Below are 24,194 nucleotides of genomic sequence, written 5' to 3' on the forward strand. Positions count from 1 at the left end.
TTCCCAAGTCATTTTCTTGGCGTATGTATGGAAAAATCTCTTGGTTGATCTAGCAAAATTAGATTGGTTGAAACAGGTGTCGAGTTTGAGTTAATTGGCATTATGCTCATCATAGTTCACCATAGCCATAAATGCCCTGTTACTCAAACACTGCAGAGTGTATTGTGCATGCTGCATGCCTTAAGAAGTCAGTCAGAAAAGGACCTGCAGTTGTAATGAGGTTAACTGAGGGAAGAATGCCACCAGTAGCAGGAGCTTGTTTCTAGTGTTTCTCCCTGACTCTGTGGAGCAGAGGGGAGGGGAATTAGGTGTGTGTTTCAGGTGTGGTTGTCTCTGCAGGCTTGTGTGTATCCTCAGTAGACTTCGGTTGGGGTCCTAATAATAACTTGAAAGTGCAAAGTCGAGCATGGCTCCACATAATTAGCCTTTAGCAGGAATCAAGCTAATTGCAGAGAGGTAATTGGGAACACTTTCCAGTCTGTTTGTCTGTTGTGATACACACACACACACACACACACACACACACACACACACACACACACACACAAAGACGCACACTGTACTTTCCTACCTTGGTGTTTCATGTTGCTTGTCACTTTGATTTCCAGATGAATTAAAAAGCATTTTAATTAGTTGATTTCCTCTCCATGTCGTCTTTTCTGTTGGGAAGAGAAAGCCAGTGCATAAGGTTCAAGTTAAAACGTGTGATAAAAGTTGATATAATAAACTAAAATAACAATAATTGAGTCCACAGTGGTATTTAAAAAGATATTCATTATAAAATGCTTATGTTGGCAGTAGGTTCATATTTATTTCATATTTTGTTGTGTGGAATAGCTGTGTGAAGCAAAGTTCATTATGTGTTTGTGTGCAGAGCCGGCGTTGAAGAGGAGCTGGACATGCTGCGAGTCCAGGCTGCTATGGACCGGGCCACTGTGAAGGAGCTCCACTTGTGTTTTGCTAATGAGCACCAAGGTGAACCCTTTTTTCTCATATTTTTGTTTCTCTTTTTGGGGACTTAAAAGTGCAATATATAATTTTCTGCCATTAGAAGTCTCTTAATCAAAACGATAACAAAAGATTTCTCCTGGTTAGAATTCCTTTAGAGTTCATCATTCAGGAGGTTTTCACCGGCAGCCAAACTATACACAGAGGTTCTGCCTCTCCAAAACAAACAGACCAGATAATGAAACTAGTAGAAGCAGTTTTACCTTAAAAAAATTCAGTGTTTCTCCGATGCTGCCCGGTTTGTGGTCAGACTGACGGCTAGCTGAGCTGCTGCTAACATTCTCAATTAGTTTCTTTGATAAGTTAAGATCTCGGCATTCAGGAGGTTTTAACCAGGCTGAATTATCCACCCACGTCTCGTTCTGTCTAAAACAAATAGACCTTGTGTTTTAAACTGGTTAAAACATTGAATATTGAAATTTTTCTTTTGAATATATTGTAAATATTCTGATTCTCAGATGCTTTTCAGCATGCCAGCTGAGGGGCTAAGACGAGCTGCTGCTAAGGTTTGGTCAGCTTGTTTCTCTCATAATTTCAGATGCAGACGACCGATAAAATAATTAATCCAGTTAAAAAATGTAGTTAAAAATAATTAGGATTTTAGGTGTATCATAAAACTGGATAAAAACTCAATTAATGACAACTTTATGACACATAAGAGCGTATCTTTGATTAAAATGTTACATGTTTTCCTGGGTAACTTATGTAAATACACAACTCAACAAAATATATAACAAGGTATAATTGTTTTCAGACATTTTAAATGCAGAAATGTTACATATTATATTTCGAAAAACACCAAGTAAACATTTCCATTTTTCTATTTCTTTGTGTTGGTGTGTAAATATTTTGCCTAAATTGAATTCTTAAACAATTATTCTTTCATTATTTTACTGTACATCCTTGTATTAATTTACTATACGAATGTTGCCACTGGCTTAAAGCACAAAATAACAAAAAAGGCACTGGAAGAATCAGCTGCAAGGTTGGAAAAGTATGCATGCTTAACATGACAGCACCTTTAAGCCATGTGTTTTAGTGAGCAGAATTAATAAGACAACTCCCAGTGGAATTAATACGACAACTCAATTAAGACTTGATCAACTCCTTGCAAATTGATTGAGAGATCAAGTGGTGTTCATCTCGTCTGCATATATCATTCCCAGTGTTAAAAAACACATCGCTTTTCATCCAATCTACAACCTTTTGTCAGACGCTGACCACCGTAACCGCTGCCCTTAATTAACTAGTTCAATAACAAATCTGTCCTAGATCACTTTAATTTTCTTCGCAACCATTGATGGTGTCTGTTGGACATGCAAGCATGTGATTTAAAGCACTAATTAAAATAGTGGATTCTCTCCTATTGACAGTCTAGTCAGGAATACTAGGAAATAAGCTCTTTTGAAAGGACATACTTGGTTTTACTTCTTGTCAGACAAAGGCAATATTCAAATCACATAATGTTACACAAAAGCCTTTACATCTGCTGTCTTGCCCTTTGTGTTATTATGTACAGTCATTTTCCACTTTCTATCAGGTGAAAGCAAAAGAACTATTAGCCTACTGCAGAGAGCGGCTTTACACAGTGTGCTCCCCAGCACTGCTTGCTTTTTAAAAAAATGTAATAACACAAATGTTAAAGTTATATTCTCTCTGTAACAAAAAGCACTCTTGGTACCATACCAATCATGAAGAATCCTGAAGAAGTCATCCATTAAATTATGTGCAGTTTCTGTGTGTGTGCAGGATGTTAGCTTTTCCAGCTGTATCTAGAGGAAAGACATTAATGGTTATTACACAACAGGTTTCTACGATTAAATTAATCAACTTTATGGCAGTAAACGGTGTCACACTCAATAGGAACACAACTGCTACATGATTAAACTTTAGAATGCCTGATATATTTCATTTCAAGTGACACTTTCTGGAATATAAAAGTTACTAGGACTGTTAAAAAAGGAAAATTATATATATATATATATATATGTATATATATATATATATAATATCTACATTAGAGGGTTTTTTTAATGAGGCTTCAAAAGTCTGTCGTCATATTTTATGTTGTCATCACCTTAAAAAAAAAAAAGTCAAAATCTTCAATTTGAATAAAGAGATTTATTAGTGGTGACCCACCACAATATTAACACTGACTGCCACATATTCACTCAGCCCCTCCTTGCCCTTCTCTTGTTACTCTCTCTTTCTCTCTGTCTCTCTGTTTATCAAACCACAAATGAAACAAGAATTAGGTAGCTAGCACACCCCCGCGGACATTCAGTATTCAAATGTTGATTTTGAATTCGAATTTAAAACGTCTTGAATGAAGCCTCAAACTATTTGGTAGAGCCCTAAAAGTCTCTAAAACACATTTTTGTCAAGGAAAAAATGAATGAATGAAGATGATGAAAAAGTGTTAAGTCATAAGGCGCTACTTATGTTATTTGTATTCAAGGTTTATATAGTTGTCAAAGTAAATAAATACATTGTGTATTATGATTATTTTGGAAAAGATAATATTACCATAAACTACTTAAATGAATAAATGCCAGTTATTTTTGTTATTTTGTACTTAAAATGAGGCTGTAACTTCAAAGACGTCATTTGGAATGTTTACATCTGGACTAAAACTAATATATTTACAGCCACTAGTAAGCAAACTCAACATTATTAAGAAAACTTTGCAAATGGCCACAAAATTTGCTCCAGAAGACCCTCTCTCTGTGACCCGATCAAAGGGATGGAGGGTTGAAACCCTCATGCCAGGATCACACTAACGAAAAGCAGCAGATGAAAGGAGCGGGGCCTTTGTGCTGCAGTCCATGAGGAGACGTGGGAGGGACGTTAATGTATGCCGCAGTGCCAGGACCTCCTCCAAAAGTGGGTGACTAGGGAGCCACCACGTCTTCTTATCAAGGTAGTGCTGAGGTGCCAACTCCCAAGCCACCAGCAACGGAGCTGGATAATTGTCTCCCAACCTGGTTATGTACCCAGCGAACACGGCAGCCCTCCTGTCCTATTTGGTGCTCTGTCTGATTGAATGTGACATGCTGGGAAGACAAAAGAACAGGCTAATTCAAAGTAACAAACTTCCCTGGGCAAAGCGTCAAATGCAAAGCAAGGGAGCAGCAGCTCCTCACAACATAACCCTCACTCTTTTTTACTCTCCCTTCTATGGCCTCTTTTTCCAACTCGCTCTCCAAAAGATCAACTGACCTGAAAAGTCAAGGTCCTGAATATTTAATGTTTCCAGCCTCATTGTACAAATTATTTTAGTCGTCCTGTCATAAATGTTTAACAGAAGAGAATGAAAGGCAGAAAGTTTTATATTGTTTTGTGTTGCCCTTTGCATCTCCGTGAGCAGAGAAGTTATTGCTACTTTTACAGGTATATGCTGGATGTCAAATAGTGACATTGAGGCTTGTTGCTTTGTATATGCGAACATGAATATGTGTGCATCAATTCCCCAAGCCCTTTGACTCCTGCATGCATTCTCTTGTTATCATAAAGACTAAACCATATGTTTGCCAAGGCCACTATTGAAGTTCTCAGAATAAAGCAGCATGTTTCTCTGTGGAGATTAGTCGTTCATTGGGGAAACACAGTGGACTACAAAGCAGTGCAGCCTGGGGCTGTGTGTTCATGAGGGATTCAAGCACTTCTCTTCGTTTGTTTAAGATCCCTAGAGAAAGTTACACATAGCATGTACCAGTGTGTGCTTTTGAACACTGTTTTCCTATTTCCGTGTGGACTACTAAATAAAACACCTTATTCTTAATCAGGAGGAAAAAAAGCCTATTTGATAAGATTTTACTAACAGGAGGTGAAAAGTTTCAAGTCCCTATGAAAAAAAAACATCAGCAATTTTGTGTTTCCTTCTGATTTGATTGACAAAAGAAGAAAAAAGAAACTGGACCTTGGGAAGCAAATTAGACCTTAGTAATGCTAATTGGTTTAATGTACCCTCTTTATTATCATTCTATTGATTGAGCAGCGTGAGTTTGACACATCATGTCACAATGACGAGCTTTGTTCCCCTTTGCAGAATTGCTTCACAAAGTGGCAGCGGAGCGCCGGGTCAAAAGCAGCACTCCGAAAAAGCTTTCTGTTTCTTCAGAGCGAATGGAACAGTCATTTAAAAAGGTACAGCACTATGCAGTCACTAAGTGTTCTTTGTCATTGCCAAGAAAAGAAACTCGACAAAGCCATAACTACGCACAATACCTATCAATGTGTTCTTTCTCTCTCAAGAGTGATTCAAAATGTTCTCACTCTCTGGAGAATTCAACTTGTACTCATTTGCAAGTGACAGCTAGAAAGTAGTTTGTTTTTGTTATTTGTTATTCAAATACAAATAATCACAAATAATTAATGCGGGGCTTGATGGTAGCGGTCACCATGTTGCCGTTGGTGATCTACAAAAAATAGGGACAGCAAAAGTTGCACCCCAGAATATTTTTTTGTTGTATTAGTGATGTTTAAATACTGATAATCTGTGCAAAACATGACAATTGCTGCTGCATAGTATCTTAAAAACTCAAAATATAAGGTAAATAAAAATGGCAATGGTACTTTCAGTTGATGTCTAGTTGCCTGCCCCAATCTGGCAAAAACTAAAGTTGAGCTGTGGGTGGAGTAGAGGAAACTATATAAATGTAGTTATGCCAGAAAACAGAAGGTAATTTAACATAAATGTTGCATTAGAGCTACTTGTAGGTTTCACATGTTTGTGCACACAAGCTTTTAAAACCCCTCCTTGCATGACTTAATATGCCCCCCCCCCCCCCCTTCTGCCTTCATAGGGGTGAATGATCAAGAGTGGGGATAGCTGTCTAATTTTGTTTGAAAGGTACCAGGCTTCACCAGCGGGCAGAGTGAGAACCAAATAAAAGGGAAAAATTGCCTGGAGGCACAAACCCAGCAGGCATGCACTGTTCTCTTAAACAGTCTCCACCAAAGATCTAACAAATAGCCTAAGTGCTCATGGTTGATGAGGGCGATCAGGGTAAGGGGGTGCCAGTCAGATGGTCATAACCTTGCCAGTCTGGGGAGCGGGGGGTGCTCCCCTCATTGGTTCAGCCATACACATAGCATATATGCACTGGCACATAAACCCTGGAGAAAATATCTGTGGAGAAAAAACTCTGTGTGCATGCTACCACACACAGGTCAAACCAGGAACTGGTCTGTCTCAGAATATTTTACCCAGAACATACACTGTAGAACAACAACAGGGTGAACTCAGACTTGTTGTTGTTTTCAATCACACTGTAAGAGCAGCATGTTCAGAAGTTTGAGTATTTATGGTAAAAAAATAAAAAATAAAAAAACAGATATGCAAGGGGAAAAATGTTGTACCACTGAGGCTCCATGTCTCTGATTCCCTCAGATTGAACAGCTGGAGCGGAGGATGGTGTCCCTGGAGGAGGAGACAGAGAGGCTGAGGCAAGAGAAAGAGCAGCTACTTGAGGCCAAGGAAGACTTGGCTCACAACTGCCGCAGACTCCAAGCCTCCCTGGATCATCTGCGAACCCAGGAAGCTGTCCGCGAAGAGGCAGCCCAGGCCGAGGCCCTGGCCCAGAGGGAGCGGCATCGCAGCGAGATCGTGGCTTTGGAAGGCCGTCTTGCTGTCTCTCAGAAAGAGACTACCAAGCTTCATCATCAGCTGCTGAAGCTGAGACAGGAGCTAGGGATCCTCCGAGCAGCCAGGGACTTCTATAGGAACCGTGCAGCGGTACCAGCACGGGCAAGCGGGATCGCTAGCCACATTAGCAGCAAGGTCAAATTGAAAACAACGAAGCTCAGAGGTCCACTACACGATCGCAGCCACCGAACAGTCAGCCCCAATCAAGCCATCAGCTGGCAAGGCCGCAGCCCCAGTCCCACTAAGGACGAGTGGGAGGACATAAGCGTAGATAGGTAATGATACACACGCACACACAGACGCACTTATTCTCACAGCCTCCCTCCTCATTATTTTTAGGTGGTAGGAGTGGAGCGGGTGGGCTGGCTGAATTGCAGGGGGGCCCACGCAGCATCGAGGGGACACCGTGCATATGCAAAGCGTAAGCAAATGGGTGATTGAATTTCATCTTCTGTCTAGTTGGTATTCAGGAGCCAAAAGAAGAATGCGAGCAAGAATGATAGAGAGAAGGAGAGAGGAGGGGGAAACTACTGTCAGATCCTTTGAAATATCCTGGGACGCCTTGCTTGGAGCTTATTGACTGAAATTTGCATGCAAAATTAGCCACCTCTCCACACAAAGTTGAACCAATGCCAGAAAAGCCCAGGGATAAGGGGGCCGCCGAAGCCTTGATACCTTCCAGTGATGCCATTTTCATGCACTAGTCACGCTACCCTGAAATTGACAGTTTGGCAGTTTGATTTAATTTACGGGTCCTTTGCATATTCACTAACCCCCCCTTGACAGCGCTAAGGATCCCCCTGCAAGTAGCAAGCCCCCCCACCTTCCACCCATACACACACAACCGTACATGCATGGAAGCTAACCCCACCCTGTGTCTAGTCATGTTGGTTATCTTGTGGCATGTCAATTCACAAATGTGTGTGTGCTACTGTTATTTCCTCCAGCCACCCCTGTAACCCCCTCCCAACACACACACACACACACACACACACACACACTTCCTTTCCATCTTTCCCACCCTCCTCTCTCCTCTCCTCTCCTTAATTTAGTTAGATAAATTTTGAATGACCCTACTCGGCTCAGTACCAGATGTCTACAAGCTGTTTAACACCCTCTAAATTAAGAACCATCGACAGTAATTATTTCATGTATGTTTTATGCAAAAAAGCCACTGAGCCAACATTTATTGAGTGATGGTCGGAATGATTTGATTTCAAACACTCAGAGCTATCGCTGATATTTATTTCCCTTCACTTTCTCTCCCTGTATGCCTCTCTATATTCGCTCAGTCCTGCTAACTCCCCATCTCTTCACCAACTAATTCATCAGGCTGTAATCCACCCCATCTCAATCCACATGAGGCCGTTTAACAGGGACTAGGTGCAGCTATGCCCTGCTTTCCTAATTCCTCTCCATGTGGCTAATAAGGAGCAGTCTAATATACGCTTTACCTGAGAGGAGGATCTAAGTGGATTTGTGTAGAAGGGGTCTAAACTGAGATGTTGTCTTATTTAAGGCACCTGTCAACTGATTTGTTACTGTAAAGCCTTCTGCGTCTCTTATCTCGCAGCGGTCTTCTACAGCAATATGTCTGGTAGGCGCTCCTGGAAATACAGTTTTTCTGCCTAAGGAGGTTTGGCCTAAATAGTACCAAATAAAGATGTCAGACTCGTTAAGGCTACTGACATGTCTTTGTTTTTTCCTTTTCCTTTTTATCGCTGCCTCTGGCTCACTCTCTCAAGTTTTGAGCTGCTGGAGGCAGCTAACTATTTTGAGCAGATCAGCAGTTTTGTTGGAGAGCAGGACAGAATGAGAGCAGGGGGGCATGAGGAATATCATTCTGAATCATATTGAGTTGTTCTGTTGGTAGGACTATACTGTGGGTTAGGATACACCAAAGGAAAGGATACACCAACATTAAATGTCTTGGTATGGTGTTGGGCCACCACTTGCCTCCAAAACAGGTTTGGTGTGCCTTCTTATCGATTCTTCTTATTGGATTCACTGGACCTCCATTAAAAGTTGTGTACATTGCACCATTTAGTCAATGATGTTGATGTTTGATAATTAATTTTCAAAATCTGCCCATCCACTAGAGGTGGGAATCCCCAGAGGCCCCACGATATGATACCATTGCGATTTTAATTATTTTGCGATATGGTGAGTATTGTGATACAGTATATTACAATTTAACCAATTTACCTCAAAGACTTTTTTTGTCAAATAAGAGAATATTCTCAGTCTATTCATCTCACTTCAGTCTTTTTATTTCTCCACAATGAGAGTCAAACCCACAGACTGACCAACAAAGTTTTCAGTCAAACTGAACTGAACTCAAACATGTATGGACAACAACAATTCACCTATGGCTAAGCCACACCCCCAAAATGCGATGAGCCAATCACAGTCCGCATAGCTAACTCAATACACTCGGACATTCTCTGCTTCCACATCCATTGAAATGCATTGGAGTTAGTCCATTTTCAGTCGTTTTTACGTGTTTTTTCTTGAGATTTTAAGTTTAAAATGGTGTAATTTCTCAAACTTGCCTCAACTTTAAGCTTCACCGCTCTGTATAGCTTCGATACGGCTGTGTCCATGCAATAAAGTCGAGACAGGGTCACATACCTGGGTTTGCAGCGTTATTTCGACAACTTCCCAACATGATATTCTTACGCACATAGTGCCTATAGATCTTAGATCTTCTAGTTTCATACGATACCAGTATCTCCAGTATATTCCTTAAAAGTGAGCCCGCTATGGCGAAAATACTGATTTTAAATAAACGCTAAATATCAGTACTTGGCAGCCATGAGTCGATAATAATGATAATATTGCGATACTGTGCTGAATTGATTTTTCCCCCACCTCTATCATTCACTTTATTTATTAAAAATAGCCTAAAATAACTTACTTTTTATAATATTTATCTATTGTGTCTGAACAGAGAGCATGAATGAAAGGCAGAGGATAATCGCTTGTTGACCGGCTACTGTCTGTGCAACAATTGGCAAATTGCTTCTGCTTCCTTTTTGAACCCGGCTTGACACATCGCTCCAAAATCTTCCATTGTTGTTAAATGGACAAAGTAAATTGGTTAAATGGTGTTTACAGTCACATGTGGTGACTGTAAAGACATGATAGGATTAACATAATTTTCATACTGTTGAAGGTGACAACTTTGAAAGCCAATAGATACTGTTACCATGACTCTGATTGGCATCATGTTCCCTAGAGACAGTATCTGTGTCATGTTTCCTGTATTATTTGGCACTTTGAATCTACATATGATGCTTAACCCATTGAGGCCTGAAACGCCTGTAAAACCTCTGGGCGGTTTTAAAATCAGCCCCTAAAACCTGAAGTTTTTCTGGAAAAAAAAAAAGTGTCAACTCTTCCTACTAAATAATAGATTTTTCAGCCTCTGTAGCAGATAGAAATGAAATTCAAAAAGTATTTGAGAGCTTATACAAATACTACAAAATGACGTATCTGCTTTCCAGGCTTCAATGGGTTAATTAGTAGAATTTAAAGTAATAATTAGATGACTTAAAAATTGTATTCAGAAGGCTATATTTAAATCAGAGCTGTTTAGAGGTCTCACCAGCATGAAGCAGGTAGTGTTTTCTTCAAATCTGTGTAACCCTGGTCTTAGTGGTGGTGATTAGTGATCCTCAGCAAGTCCCTATGCCCCTGTCCAGACCGGGTTTAACCCTAACTTGCCCCGAGCCTTGTCATGTTCCAGTTAGCTCCTCTCTCTCTGGTCTTTACCTCCGCAGCTTCTCCCAGGCCCCACCTTAATAAACCCTGCAAGCGTAAATGTCACTGGCTTCCACCTTCACGTCAAAGGTCACTGTCAATAAACCTGTGTGTGTGTGAGCGTGTGTGTGTATATGTGTGTCCCAGGAAGCCCTTACCGTGTGTCCATCAGATGCAACTTTGCTTGGCTCCGCTCAGCCGTGCCTCTCACACACGTCTGTCACACACAGAGGGCTAATGAAGGCCACAGCCGCTCTCATACATGTTGATGCATTCACCATCAGCACCAGACACTGCAGCTTTTCACTTAATTTACACCCACATTTACACTTCCAGCTCAGAAATTGGATGGGACATTGATTTTCTGTTGGAAGGCGAGGGGGGGGCGAAATGCACATATTTTTGCTTGATGTCAACTAAATCAACCATAAAAGGTAAATTGGATTTTTGTCCAGCGGTGGTACTTTCAGAGACAAGGTTGTTGGTTCAACTTCTGGCCTGTAATAATCTATCTTACTTTTTTCACAGTGGTGAAGAGTACGAGGACAGTCTCAACAGTGTGCCCTCAATAACAACGGCGTACAGACAACACAGAAAGGTTGGTCTTTAAATAAGTTTTAAAATAAGTTTTAAATAAAAAAATAAATAAAAAGTTACAGTCAAATGTTAATGTTGGGTTAGTGTTTAGCTTCCCTTCCAAACTGCTTCTGCAAAAGTAACATTTTAGTTTGATTTGCGTGAATAGCCAGCCTTTTTTTTATATGACAAAAATTGCTAAATTTAAATGAACATCTATTCAGCACCGTTTTGTGCATTGTCTCTGTTTGCTGAAGTAGTCACATTATCAGAAGTGCACTTATGTTAAATATTAAAAAATATAACAACTAAATAAATGTCCGCAAGTAATCAAAAAAATTTGTGAACAAAAAACATATAAATAAAAAAAAAGTCATTTTAGTGCAACAACAGCATTTAGCAGCAGGTAGCAGCATATCATTGTCTCGGTTTCAGTGTTACTGGGATGGCAAAGTGTCTGTTATGTCTTATTGTAAATTACAAATTACATTATTTATACAGTAATTTAATTTCCTCTTTCCTATATGATAATGACAAAAATCCTAATCACGATTATTTTTGTCAACATTGAGATCATGGTTATTTAACACAATTACTCACTGACTTGCATCGTGCATTTATTCAACTTGAACACCTGAACTTTAAATATAACCAAAATAAAATAATAAATACAAATAAATAAGATCAACTATGTTAATGCACTTTCACAACCTATTGAAGTCTAACATTAAATGTATTTTTTTTAATTTATAAAAATAATGAATAATTAAACATATTTTCAACATGAGCTATATACATATACTATACTCAACACATTTCAGTCATTGACTCTGGGAGAATTCCACAGCTGTAAAGGCACGCATAACAAAACAAAACAAGAGCATCATTGAGAAACAGAATTTGGAAAAATAATCGTTGTATCTTGATTATCTTGTTTTCATAATCATTGGAAGCAAAAATTGTAATTGAAAATTCAATTATTCCCCTAGCCCTAAAGAGTTTCCACAGATAATCTGAAAGGTTGATTGTTAGATGTAGGAAACAAACTGGAGAGAGAACAAAGTATTTTTATTGTGAATTGAATATGCAGAGAGTGTATTTCATCTTTTTATACCACTACAACTTAACAGTTGACAAGTTATAAGCCTAATTGAATTATTATTATTATTATTATTTGTTTATTTAAAAGGGGATAGTGCTATTTAATAAAACACATGATTGTACATGGTTAAAAAAGCCAGAGTTAGCCAGAAGGCTAGTTTTCATCGGTAGTCCCCTGGCCAATGATGTAAAAAAGCAGAGAATTACGAAACAAAAAACAAACAAAAAAAAAACATGTACAATATACAAAATACAGAATTGCTCATTTTACTATAAAGGTAATATTATTAATGAGGTTAATGTGATTTGTCTGTATATGGGTAACTATCCTGTAACCATCTCCGCTCCCTTTGCCCTCGCATTCACAAAGTCTTCCCTCAGTATGGTTGTCAGTGCTGCTTCTTCTCTATCTCTTCTCCACACCATTAAAATCAATAGGCCTGGACCCTTGCTAGTGTCCATATCAAACCACTTCACAGCAGGACATGGCAGCTCCAAACCCCAGAGAGATATGTCCGTCAAGAAGAGAGATGAAGAGAGGAAAGAGGGGGGACCTTTAAAGATATTCTGTCTCCTTCTGTCTCTGCTTCCGAGAGAGGAGGTGAGCTAGGTAGAAGGTGGAGACGAGGAGAGAGTTGTTGTTGTACATGTAGCCAGGGAGCTGTCAGGACCCTCACTCTCAGATCCCCTTTAGTTTCGCTCCCGCTCCAGATCCGCTAAATGTGCCCATCAGCTCCTCCCGGGCTCATCGCTGTGACAGCCCTGGCCCCTTTCAACGTACTATGTCACAAACCAAAGGGTTCATCCCCCACCTCCCCGCTCTGCAAGGCACCGTGTGATCAAACCTGGCACTGATCAAATCCTACCTGACCCCATATACAAAGGAAACAGGCAGAGAAGAAGAAGGGGCGAGGAGGTGGTGGGGAGGGGGGGGGCCTTCTTTGATGTCACTACAAACGATGGTGCAGTTGGGAGGTGTCACACATACACACACGTACATACACACTTATGAGTGCAAATGACTACACACACGTCATACTGTAAGAGTGAATCAGGGCTTTCAGACAGTGATTGAACAAAGGCGGTATTTGCAAGCATCTGTCAGAAGTAATATCCGCGGCGAGAAGCGTTCACGTTGAAGTCAGTTGAACACGCTCAGGTGAATTATTAAAGCGCAGGGTGATTTGTCTTGTCGCGTTAAACTGAGCACACCCTGTGATCATGGTGTCATTATGAGCTGCGTTTCAGGAAGCACAACATGTCAACCGGTTGTGTTACATTTAACAGCTGCTTTTCATCTCTGTCTCTGACTTTTCTGTTATTTCAGTCCTACAGGTGTTCACTGATCTCAAACACAGCGGCAATGGCAGCGAAATCCAACAGAAAACAAACCGATGTTCCGGCCCAAGGTAGCACAAGTTTTTCCTTTTTCGCACCCATGCAAAACTACAAAAATCTAATCGACTATTAATTGAAGCAGGAAGAACACTCAATGTATGTACATGCTGTCGATCAGAAACAAGTATCTAAGAAGTTTACAAGCTTTGTTTCTTCTTTTTTTGTTTTTCAGAGCTTGAATCGGTTATAAATGGAAAATGTTAATCATTCAAGTTGTTAAATATATCACAGTTTTCACTTGTGCATACACAAAGACACTTTTACATAAGCCTGTTAACTCCCACCAGTAGCTTCTAAATAGGGATTTGTTCCATGCACTTGTCAACTCTGAGGTGCCTGCGTGTACTTCCTCCTGTTAGACGATGAACAGCATGAGCCCTGGGACCGAGGGACGAGAGCAGAGAAAAGGCGGTGGAGGAGGAAGAGGATGCTAATGAAGACCCAGCACTGCTCCTCCTCTTCTCTGCAGCAGCGCATAGAGTCCCTACAGCGTCACGTTGACATACTGCGAGGTGCCAGGAAAGACGCTGTGCTTTCAGCCATAGAGCTGCGAAGGGCCAATGAGAAGATCACGGCACAGCTCAACTCCCTCACTGAGAAACTCTGCAGCAGCAAGCAGCTCACACAGGTAACTTGGGAAAAAACAGGGAGATGTGTAAAAAAGGGAAAGCCAGTTATAAGTGTTGGGAAGTTTCTGTCTTTGTCTTTCTTTTTGTGGTTCTTTTGTATTTGCTGGGGGCTCAGAGTGCAGCAGTAGCAGGTCCTTTGCCCTTATCATGCTTAATAAGTGTGGCTGACAGGCCTAGCCTCGCCTGTGGAGGTCAGCTCCGAGGAGCACAAGCGAGGAGGAGAATCTCCCTCTCTCTCTTCTTTCCTCTCTCTCTGACTCTGCTGTTGTCTCGTCTCGCTGAATGTTTCAACAAGCCAGTTCTCCACAACAATCTGTGTCACTAGCAGTTACATTTCTCCAAACCCGTGCACCTGTGTGCGCAGACAAACACAGGGTGACTTTTTTTCATGGAGTCCACTGCCACACACACATTTAGTTATTTAGTACCTGCCTCCAGGTAGGAAACTCTTAGACTTGGTATAGACTATAAATAAAACACCAAGCACTTTGGCCCTAAACAGTACCTTTCCTGCCAGGGCCTCCTTCTACACACTAACATACACACATACATAGAGACACACAAATACACACACACCAACACCTAGACAGATACAGTCGTTAATCGGACAGGCAGGAGACTTCTTTCGCTGAATTCAGACATAGCAGCAGCCAGCGAGAGCCCACTGGACGCCTGATTAGGCGCATGTGTCTGTATGTCTGTATATTTACTGAGTGGAATAGTACAGATGCAGTATATTGGACTTGTACACACAGGTCAGAGTCCAGCCCCTCATAGTGCTGCTACCTGGGAAGTGGCCCTTGTGCTCCCACCCCGGCATCTGATTGCTAAGGCCCAACGAGACCTTAGACTCAGACACAGCAGTAAAGGCACACGTGTACGCACACACATACACAAACACACACTGCTGCGTGAATGAGTGGACAGAGGGGGAATTGTTGTCTTCCTGTTTGTTTCCTCTCCTCCTGCAGTATTAATGCCACTCCACCAGAGAAAGTTGGAGCCGACTGACTGGCCAAAGCCACGTCTTGTTGCCCTCTCTGGAAAGGGCAAGAGGTGATGGACTTTGGGCTTGTTCCAGCCGGTCCTTGCCAACTCTCCAACTCTCAGCTTGTAATTGGCTTAGGACAGCCTCCACAGGGGCCATCATGTGAGAAGTAGCATGGCAGTTTCTCAGAAACTTGTTTGTGTTGCTGTGTCTCCCAGATCCTTCAGCCATTCTGTCCTTCCCTTGTTAATTCCTTTCCTACCTCCTTCTATTATTTAGCGATATTTCCTTATTCTTCACCCATTTTTATTCCCCTTCCCTCTGTGGTCTTGATAAAAGTTTTGATTTTGACTTTTTAAATGTCTTAATAACTGTATTTAATAGCTGCTATTTGAGTGATATTTTGCCGTTCTTAAATCTATAACATGAGCGAGAACTTAGACCTGCAGTGGAGATGAGTGATGCACTTTGTCAGGCTGCAGTCAGCTCTTCGTGTCCCATTCTCAAGGGTAGATGTGTTCAACAGCATTGTGTCACTTTCATCACTTAGTCACCAGCAATACAGTATCCTGACAGATGTATTTCTAGCAACAGAATGTAACCCTAGAGCCCTGGCCACTGACGTACCTGAGCAGCAGGTAAGCATCACAGAACCTCTTGCTTTTCATTTAGGTGTCAGTGTTACAGGTTAGAGCCACCACACATACCGCGTGAGCAGCACGGCTCAGGAGCGACACACTTTTTCTGCATTATTCTTTACAATCACAGCAAAGATACACAGTTAAATAACGATCTGTTGATTGTACCTTTCACTAAATTTTCAATGTCTATATCCGTAGAATACGTCAAGGACATGAAACAGATATTTATTTTTAACTCAACAAGTTCTATTTTTAGGTGGCATGGTTGGGCAGTGGTTAGCACTGTCACCTTCCACCAGGACATTTGTTTAAAAGTTTTTTAAAAGTTGCGATCACTTGATCAGAGGTTTTTCATGCCCTGTCTGACATTTAGTGTCATATTTGCAGATCTTAACAATTAACTATGAAATCTAGGAATATGGCAACTATTCCTATTTCTAAATAGTATTATTACTGAAAGAAATGATGGCCAAAAACTGTGAAAATAAGACTGAACTTGTAATAACCCAGGATTATCCCTTAAAGTGGCATAAGGAGCTTAAAGAAAACTCAGGTGACAGGTGAAGCATGCCCTCCTATTTCTACCAAGTCTTGCTTTTGATGAAATGTGCTAGTCATGCATATCATCACAATACAGGATCATTTGGTTGCTTGGATTATCTACCTGACTTAGTCATTACGTTTACTTTACTTTGCAGTGTACTATGACATTGCCTCGCAAATTTACTTATCTCTTTATGTGTGGAATGTCCTACCCTCCTCTAACATGTAAGGGGCCGGGATTATCACAGGATTAGGGAGTGCAACAGACTCAACTGGCTGAATTTAAAAAGCTCCAGACATGATTTAAATTTGAATGACGACAAATCACATCAAAAGTCTGGCCAACGGGATGAATACCAATACCTCATTTCCACTGCACGGTTCAGTTCTGCTCGGTTTGACTTGACTCAACTCACTTTGGGTATCAGGTACTTGTCTCTATTTTGTTTTCTACTGCGGATATTATCCTCCGCAAGCGGGATTCTCAGCTGATCCCATTCATTTACAACGATATAGAGCAATGTCTGCATTCTGTCAATTATACGGCAAAGTGTAAGTAGTGTGCAGCGTAGTTTTGCTAGTGTGTCGAGTGGATTTTAAAAAATTGCGATCGATATTATGGTGGCTTGGCTATTTAAAGATGCTGGGGTTTGTGCAGGATGTGCCGTGTAACATGAGAGATGATGCTACTGACCAATCAGTGCAGTGTTTTCATGGACCAATTATTTGTATAAACATTGACAATGAGCGTGCATGCAAGGTGCAAAAAAAAAAACGGGCCAACAATAAGAAAACTGTGATCGCAAAGAAAAAATAACTTTTTCACAGGAAGATTTTTTCATGTTACTGTTGAAATGCTGTCTATATTATAACAACTTGTCACTCGGAGATAGGCAAGTATAAAAAATGTAAATGTATAAAATGATAATGTGTATATGTATAAAAATAAGGACTTTTACTAGTAGTTTTCGGTTTCTGCAGCCCACCACACAACACAACATGTTAAGAAAGATTACAACTCTTCCTGTGATTAAAGCTTCCTTGTGTATGTAAGCCTACTTCTGATTCCTTCTGCAACTGATGAGTGTGCGCGGTCGTGTGTGGCGATAGAGTGACGTGTTCTGATAAGGGGTCTATTCCACCTCGTACTGGCGGCTCAGCTCATTTGGAGCCTCGAACCAGGTGTTCGATCCACAGCTTTTGTTAATGGAAAACCCCAAAAGAGCGAGTTAAGTTGAATAGAGCCGTGTCATACCATGCAGTGGAAATGCAGCAAAGGTGTTTGAGGAACTTGGACTATAACTTGTAGTATATTATGCTATTTTCTGACAAATTCTCTTTGATTTCTGCATGTGTTTATGCTTGACTATTTTAGCAGCCTTTGTTTCCTTATTTATCTTGCTAATGATTAAGTATCACTTGAAACAGCATCAGTGAGACCACTGCTCACATGGGAGAAAGAGAGACAGAGGTGTCCTCTCTTCCACCCTAATGGACCACCAGTATATATCAGTCCACGTCAGTGTCATCTCTCACCAGGGCTGAAAATGGCCTGTGAAATCAAAGCCTGTCTTACAGGAAGTGTCATCAATGCCACTCTTAATTCGTGCACCACTGCCACAGCAGCCATAGCCCTACTTCAATCTCCACCTCCCTCTCTCTCTCTCTCTCTCTCTTTCACTCCTACTTCTCTTTCTCCCACCCTCGCTGGGGATATGGCGTGTGCGTCTTCAACAGAGCAGAGGAAACCTAAAACAAGAGGGATTCTATTAAAAGGTGTCAGCCAGCAACCAGATATCAATAACCTCCATGTATGCAGAGCAGAGAGCAAACCCCTGGGAATCTGCGGTTTCACTTGGGTGTGTGCGGTGTGTCTCTGTGTGTGTTCCAGCATTCACTCCATGTGTGCAGCATACATCTTCATGTATCATGTCTCCTATTTGTGCCATTAAGCATTCTTGATGTTTGAAATGATACCAGCTCAGCTAATTGTGGCAGTATTGAACCAAACATACAGAAACGTGTGTTTCTGCCCCATATTTTCATAATAAGCAGCAACTGCAGAACTCCACCACACATGTGGTTAAAAGTGTTCACCTCAGATGGTTATGTTTGGAATCATTGATACACTGTACATTGTACATGATCAGCTAGTGCCATTATCGTTCATCACTCTAAACCCAACCACTCACCAAATGCTGAACTCCCTCTGTCCCAAAGTGCTCTCTGATTCTGCAGGATGGCTTTATTATGCATGCCAATCACAGAGAGAATTAGGCCCTATTGAGCGGGCAACGGCATCATCTGTCTCCTGATTTGCATAAAAAAGGAGATTTATCACAGGATAGATATTAAAGCAGAGCCCCACAGCTCTCCTGTGGTTATCACATACAGTATTTCCAACATATTGTGTTTACTTTTTCTCTGCATCTATCATATTCATGTAATGTGAATTTAAAATGAAGACTTTTTTTAAGTCAAAGGAATATTTTTCTTATAACAGTAATGCATTTCTGCATTGTAAAGCAGAGAAAGCTGGGATTCAGTTTGACTCAAACTTCTTTAAGTGAACGTCAATTTAACTAGCTGTATATCATGACTCCCATTCCTTTTACTGTAGCTCTCGCCATCCTGTAACAAAAATTAGGTTTCCTTGGTTTAATAACAGTAGACAAAACTTTTGTTTTTAGTTGAAGTATCATTAGCAGTACCCTGGACCACCAATTCTGTGTGTTGGTCCGCAGAAGCTGACCTCTGACCTGGCGGGTAAGGAGCAGCAGAGAAAGGTTCTGGAGATGGAGCTGGAGCAGTGGAGGCAGATCACATTACCCCAGCAAACTGTACCACCAGCAACAGCAGCACCAGGAAGGCCCATGCCTGCCCCAGATAATCCGGCCCCCCCGGCCCTGGAGGCTGAGGTCAAACAACTTCAAGCCAAACTTAAGGTTGGTTATTATAAGTTACAAGTAGAACTCTGAGGTTAATGAACGGCCCCCATGCTTTGTCTTATTGTGCACGCCTTGTGAGATAAATCTCTTAATAGGATGATGGTATTAAGGATTGTGTTCATTTCCAATTTTGTGCACTATGAAGCTTGAGTGGATAATACCATGAATAACAAGGAAATTGTGACATTTTGAGAGCATTAAAGGTGGAGTCTGCGATTTCTATCCAATACATTTTCAATAAATTCAGCTGATATCTCCTCACAGTTCGCAAGCTGTCTGCTCTATGTGTTATCAACAGTCCTGGCTCTGTAAATTGGGAAAAAGTAGCTTGGACTATTCTGTTAATGCTTGTGTACTAGACAGTGGAAAGGCCATAGATGCATAAAGAGAAAGTGACAGCAAATCTGGCACATGCTAACATTGAAGGATCACCGATGGGAGGGGTGTATATGTTTGGGTGTTGAGTATAAAAAAATGTTTTTCTTCTCCAGAACGCAGACTGCACCTTTGATGGTGTTTGGCTCAAAAAAAATGTAATCCTACATTTCATATTCATCTGTACAGGCAAGAAAAGAAAATACACTTAATGTTTTTGGCTACTTATTATGCAGTATCAAACAGTCTACCAGTGTTCACATGCATATTTTTTTTTGCCTGGTATTTTATCAAACTTCGATATTTCTGAGTCACTTTAACACCTGACTGGTTTGAACAGCCGTCTGTCCTTGAGGAGTTAAGAAACTCTGAAAAGTAACTGTTTTACTTTCAAATCATATAGCATATAAAAAACAAATTCTTGAGCCTTTCAATTTACACTCAACATCACCTGAAATTGCATGTGATTTCGACACGAATTAGCATTTCTTATCATTTGATCTTATCACGGAGTACCTGTCAGAAAGATGAGAAATAGGGAATAACAGCAGAGACGTGCCCTACATCATAGGGAATGAGGTGTGAGTGGTACCACAGTATTATCACCCTCTCCACAGCCAGCTCGTCAGTGTCACCGAGCAGATTGCTGCTGTCGTTACACACAGCTGAGGAAGTCATGTCAGGTGACAGCAAAAGGGATCGGCGAGGGATGCACTGTGGGGGTGCACGCGCTCTGTGAACGAATTGTCAAAAGCTTGCGCTGGTGCAGTTCCCACAAGAGACACAGGGCCCTTTAAACCAAAGTGAACATGCACGTTCAAATATCCATCAGCAGAATGATCAGAAGTCAAGCTGTCGTCATAGCCACACTGTACATCTTAATAAGCCACAAGGCAGCAATATAAGAGAAAAAACAACAGACAGAAAAGACTAAGTAGCTAATTAAATGTTTGCTGGAGGATTTTTTTAAACTGTTGGTAGACATAAGGACATTTTTATGTATATGCTGTACAAGTCTAAGCAGTTTCAGGGCATCTTTTTTTTCTTCTTTTTTCTGTCACATATTATTCCTTGGCCTTGTTTTTCACTGCAATATATAAGAGCTGTGCCTTTATGGAAACAGCACAATCACAGCTAGAAGTAGGGAGAACTCAAAAATATATTTTCTGCAGTATCATACCATAATAAGGAAACTGAAATAATACAAATTTGAATTGGACATGTACAAAAATAAATTTGGATAAAACAACACTATTTTAATTTTTGTTTTGTTTACTTTTACTGGTTTAAGTATGTGTCAAACATGATATGTTCCAATACCATCAGAAAGTTAGACAATAATGCATTTTTTTTACAATTAGATTCTACGACGTATGGTTTAATTTGGCCTATTTTTATTTATTTATTTTCTAAAAGGAAAAAATGCTTCTCAAACTGGCCGGCAGGCTTTGGGACTGAAAATACATTCACTAGTATAGGTCTATACATTGTTATTTTTTCTATTACTCCCCTTATCTCATCCACTTTGAAAAATACTGCTTTCCTCTTAACCTCCTTTAGCACCTTCCACCCTCCCGCTGTAACTATAATGAGGAGGCATGCTGTGCCTGACCTGTCATCAGCCGTGTCGTGAAAACCTCCCCCACCCACTATCACACACACTCGAACACATTAACAAACACACACACCGTGTGCCTTCCCCCCAGAGTGCAAGTGCGGAGGTCACAAGGCAGGTGGCAGCTAACAAAGCCCTACGAGGCCAACTCCAGGAGAAGGAGGACAAGCTCCGCCAGCTGCAGGACAAGTTAGTTTCACACCTTTGTCTTCATTAGTATTACCTCTTTTTCTTTGTGTTTCTTTTTTTACAGTTGCTCTGCAGTACAGCTCTTCCTCTTTTCACTTTCTGCATCCCTCTCTCTGTCTTTGTCTCTCCGTCTCCCTGTGTCTCTGTCTGCATGCGTGCACATTCTCTGCAGCTCCCATCTGTAGTGTTTGATTCCACCAAGTGGCAGCACTCTGTCTGCTGCACTCCACTTAGGCATGCCTCTCCTCTGCGTGAATCATTTGTGAAATTATGCATGTTCTCATGAGCGAGTGAATACAAATGACTGAAGGAATTAGTGTGTATGCACATGTGTGCACGTGGGTGTCTTGTGTGTCATGTAGTGTGGTGTTGCTTATGTGGGTAGCTGATGCGGAGTGCTGATCAAAGCAGTGTATTGATTGTTTGTGTGCCGCAGGAGGGACCATTTTGGCCCATGACACTAAAACCCACACAGCATCACTCTGGCCTGTGGGCCACAAGCCCTAATGAGTTACATGGTTCAGTTACTGTAGCACTCGCTGCATTACATAGTCAGAATGTATAGCCATAAACATTTCACTCAGGGAAACTGTCAAGATTTGAACAGCGTTGCTAAAGGCATATATCATCATTCTGCATTAAAATCTCATCTTTGAACTGAGAGAAAGGTACAAAGAACAACTTGGCTTTCCTCCCTCTTGTTCTCTTTGTCTAGTATGCTGTGTCCTCTGACTGCCATTCTCAATAATACAACCAGGGCATGTGTACAATCACAGCAACTATGTGTTTGTGTGTGACCAAAGCACAGCGGATCACAGCCAGACAGAGTGAACATCCCTCAGCTGAGTTTCCACGACAGCCTCAGCCTCTCCTCTGGCTCTTGTCACACACTCACTAACGCGCACACACACAATGTAACACGCCGTCTCTTCTTCCTACCTCTCCATTTGCCTCCATGGAGGGACCCCTTCTCAGAATGAAAGACATGTCTAGACGTCTCTGAAATATACATCTCAGCACACACACAGGGAGCAAGGCTGCTTCGCCTTAAAGAAGAGAAGGGGGGAAAAAAAGAAATGAATTTCAAAGTATACCGGCATGTCCTCAGTCAATATCCGGCACTATGGCCCTGCCTTATTTATGAAGCTGCTTCTTTCATCTTTAGCCCTGTTGTCTATCAGCCACATGAAACGTCCACCCGCACTTCATTCTTAACAACATACACAGAAATGTGCGCTCTCGCTCTCTTACGCACACACTCTTCAGACCACTGACTGTTATCATTACAATGCACGCATGTTTGATGAACAATATTGCCAACAAGCGCAGAACAAAGGGAACAAACGTGTGAGTGATTGGGATATAGTTTGAGGTTCTCTTTCTCTCTCTTTCCACTAACACTCATAAATAGAGATCACACGCTCCGGCAGAAGCACCATATATCCTTCATTCTTTTTTATCCTCTATTCTTTTTGGGGGTGCAGAAGAAGAGAACATCTAAAATAAATGTTGTCGATCTAATTGCCATTAGCATTGGGGCAGAGGGAGCTTGCTGGGGCTCTTATTGCTGCTCTCCGTCTTTAAGTCAACACCAGACAGTCATCTGAAAGGTTCAATATGGGTTTTCTCATTAATGGCCAAATCCATGGGGTAACCAGCCAGCGCTACTTCCCCCCAAAGACCCCAGGCTAGACTCCTCTCTCATTTAATTTAATGTCACTCCAATAGGACAAGCTCACATTTATTTAGCCAGCCTGCCCTCAGGCATTTATCCACCTAGGGAGACAGGGACATTTACTTACACGAAAGCATTTGCTCTCGTGTTTCGTCATCTGTTTATTTAAAACACACAAGCCATGATGCGTGCGGGAGCTAAGAGATCCACTGCATCTTTGAAATAAATAAAAAAACGGCAGAAACCATTTTTAATTAACTGCATCCTTATGATCTTTATTCTATTTGTTCTAATTCCCCAAGGTATAGACAACCATGAAAAACGCCTCATATTTGCCTTTTATAAAAACAGAATAAAACATACTAACATACTGAGCCCATTTAATACAAGGCCTCGCTATAATATGGCTGCACAGGATGCTGGAATATTAAACATGTCAATACAGCAGGTTATCAAAATAGGAAGTGACACATGGTGCATGTTTGCAACAGTTAAGACATGAATAGCTCACAAAACCGAGACCTTTTCCTCTCTTTAGGGAAGTATTATCAGCACAGTACAGTAACAATATTTTTTTTGTCTTCATAATCAGTCTTTCCCAAGCCAAGTCCCATGGCTGACGTGTTTTTATATGGGACTGGTGTAATGCTGAGCTGAAAATAATAAACATTTAAATACTTGATTACGGTCTTTCAAGTAGTGTCACTGCTGATTCAAAATGCCGTTTGTCAAAAAGGACTCCCCAGTCACACTTAGCACGGCATTCCCCGCCAGAGCACTTGTTCTAATATATGCCAGTTAGAATTATATATGCATCCTTATTTCACCCCCCTCCACGTACCCAAACAGCATGCCAGTGTATTTAGTTGTCATAATGAGCTGTCATGCCTGATGCACTGCATGGGGACACTGTGCCTGCCAGCTTTGTGTGTGTGTGTGTGTGTGTGTGTGTGTGTGTGTGTGTGTCTGTGTCTGTGTCTGTGTGTGTGTGTGTCTGTGTCTGTTTCTGTGTGTCTGTGTTTATTCATACTATGTAGATACCGTATGTGTGTGTAGGCTGCTGTAGATGAATAAGAATATCTGTGTAAAATTAATTTAT

General features: G+C 41.1%; 1 protein-coding gene across 1 annotated transcript in view; it reads left to right on the top strand.

Annotated features, from left to right (window-relative positions):
• Positions 1–24,194, top strand: part of cntln (centlein, centrosomal protein) — a 103,403-nt gene that overhangs the window by 51,359 nt on the left and 27,850 nt on the right. Inside the window, exons 14-21 of the mRNA XM_059340319.1 lie at positions 875–975; positions 5,057–5,154; positions 6,401–6,930; positions 10,946–11,015; positions 13,422–13,503; positions 13,852–14,120; positions 19,038–19,238; positions 21,323–21,420. Coding sequence (XP_059196302.1) covers positions 875–975; positions 5,057–5,154; positions 6,401–6,930; positions 10,946–11,015; positions 13,422–13,503; positions 13,852–14,120; positions 19,038–19,238; positions 21,323–21,420 — 1,449 coding nt within the window. The remainder of the gene's footprint in view (positions 1–874; positions 976–5,056; positions 5,155–6,400; positions 6,931–10,945; positions 11,016–13,421; positions 13,504–13,851; positions 14,121–19,037; positions 19,239–21,322; positions 21,421–24,194) is intronic.

This window comes from Centropristis striata, chromosome 1 (genome assembly GCF_030273125.1).
Source record: "Centropristis striata isolate RG_2023a ecotype Rhode Island chromosome 1, C.striata_1.0, whole genome shotgun sequence".
Lineage (NCBI taxonomy): Eukaryota > Metazoa > Chordata > Actinopteri > Perciformes > Serranidae > Centropristis > Centropristis striata.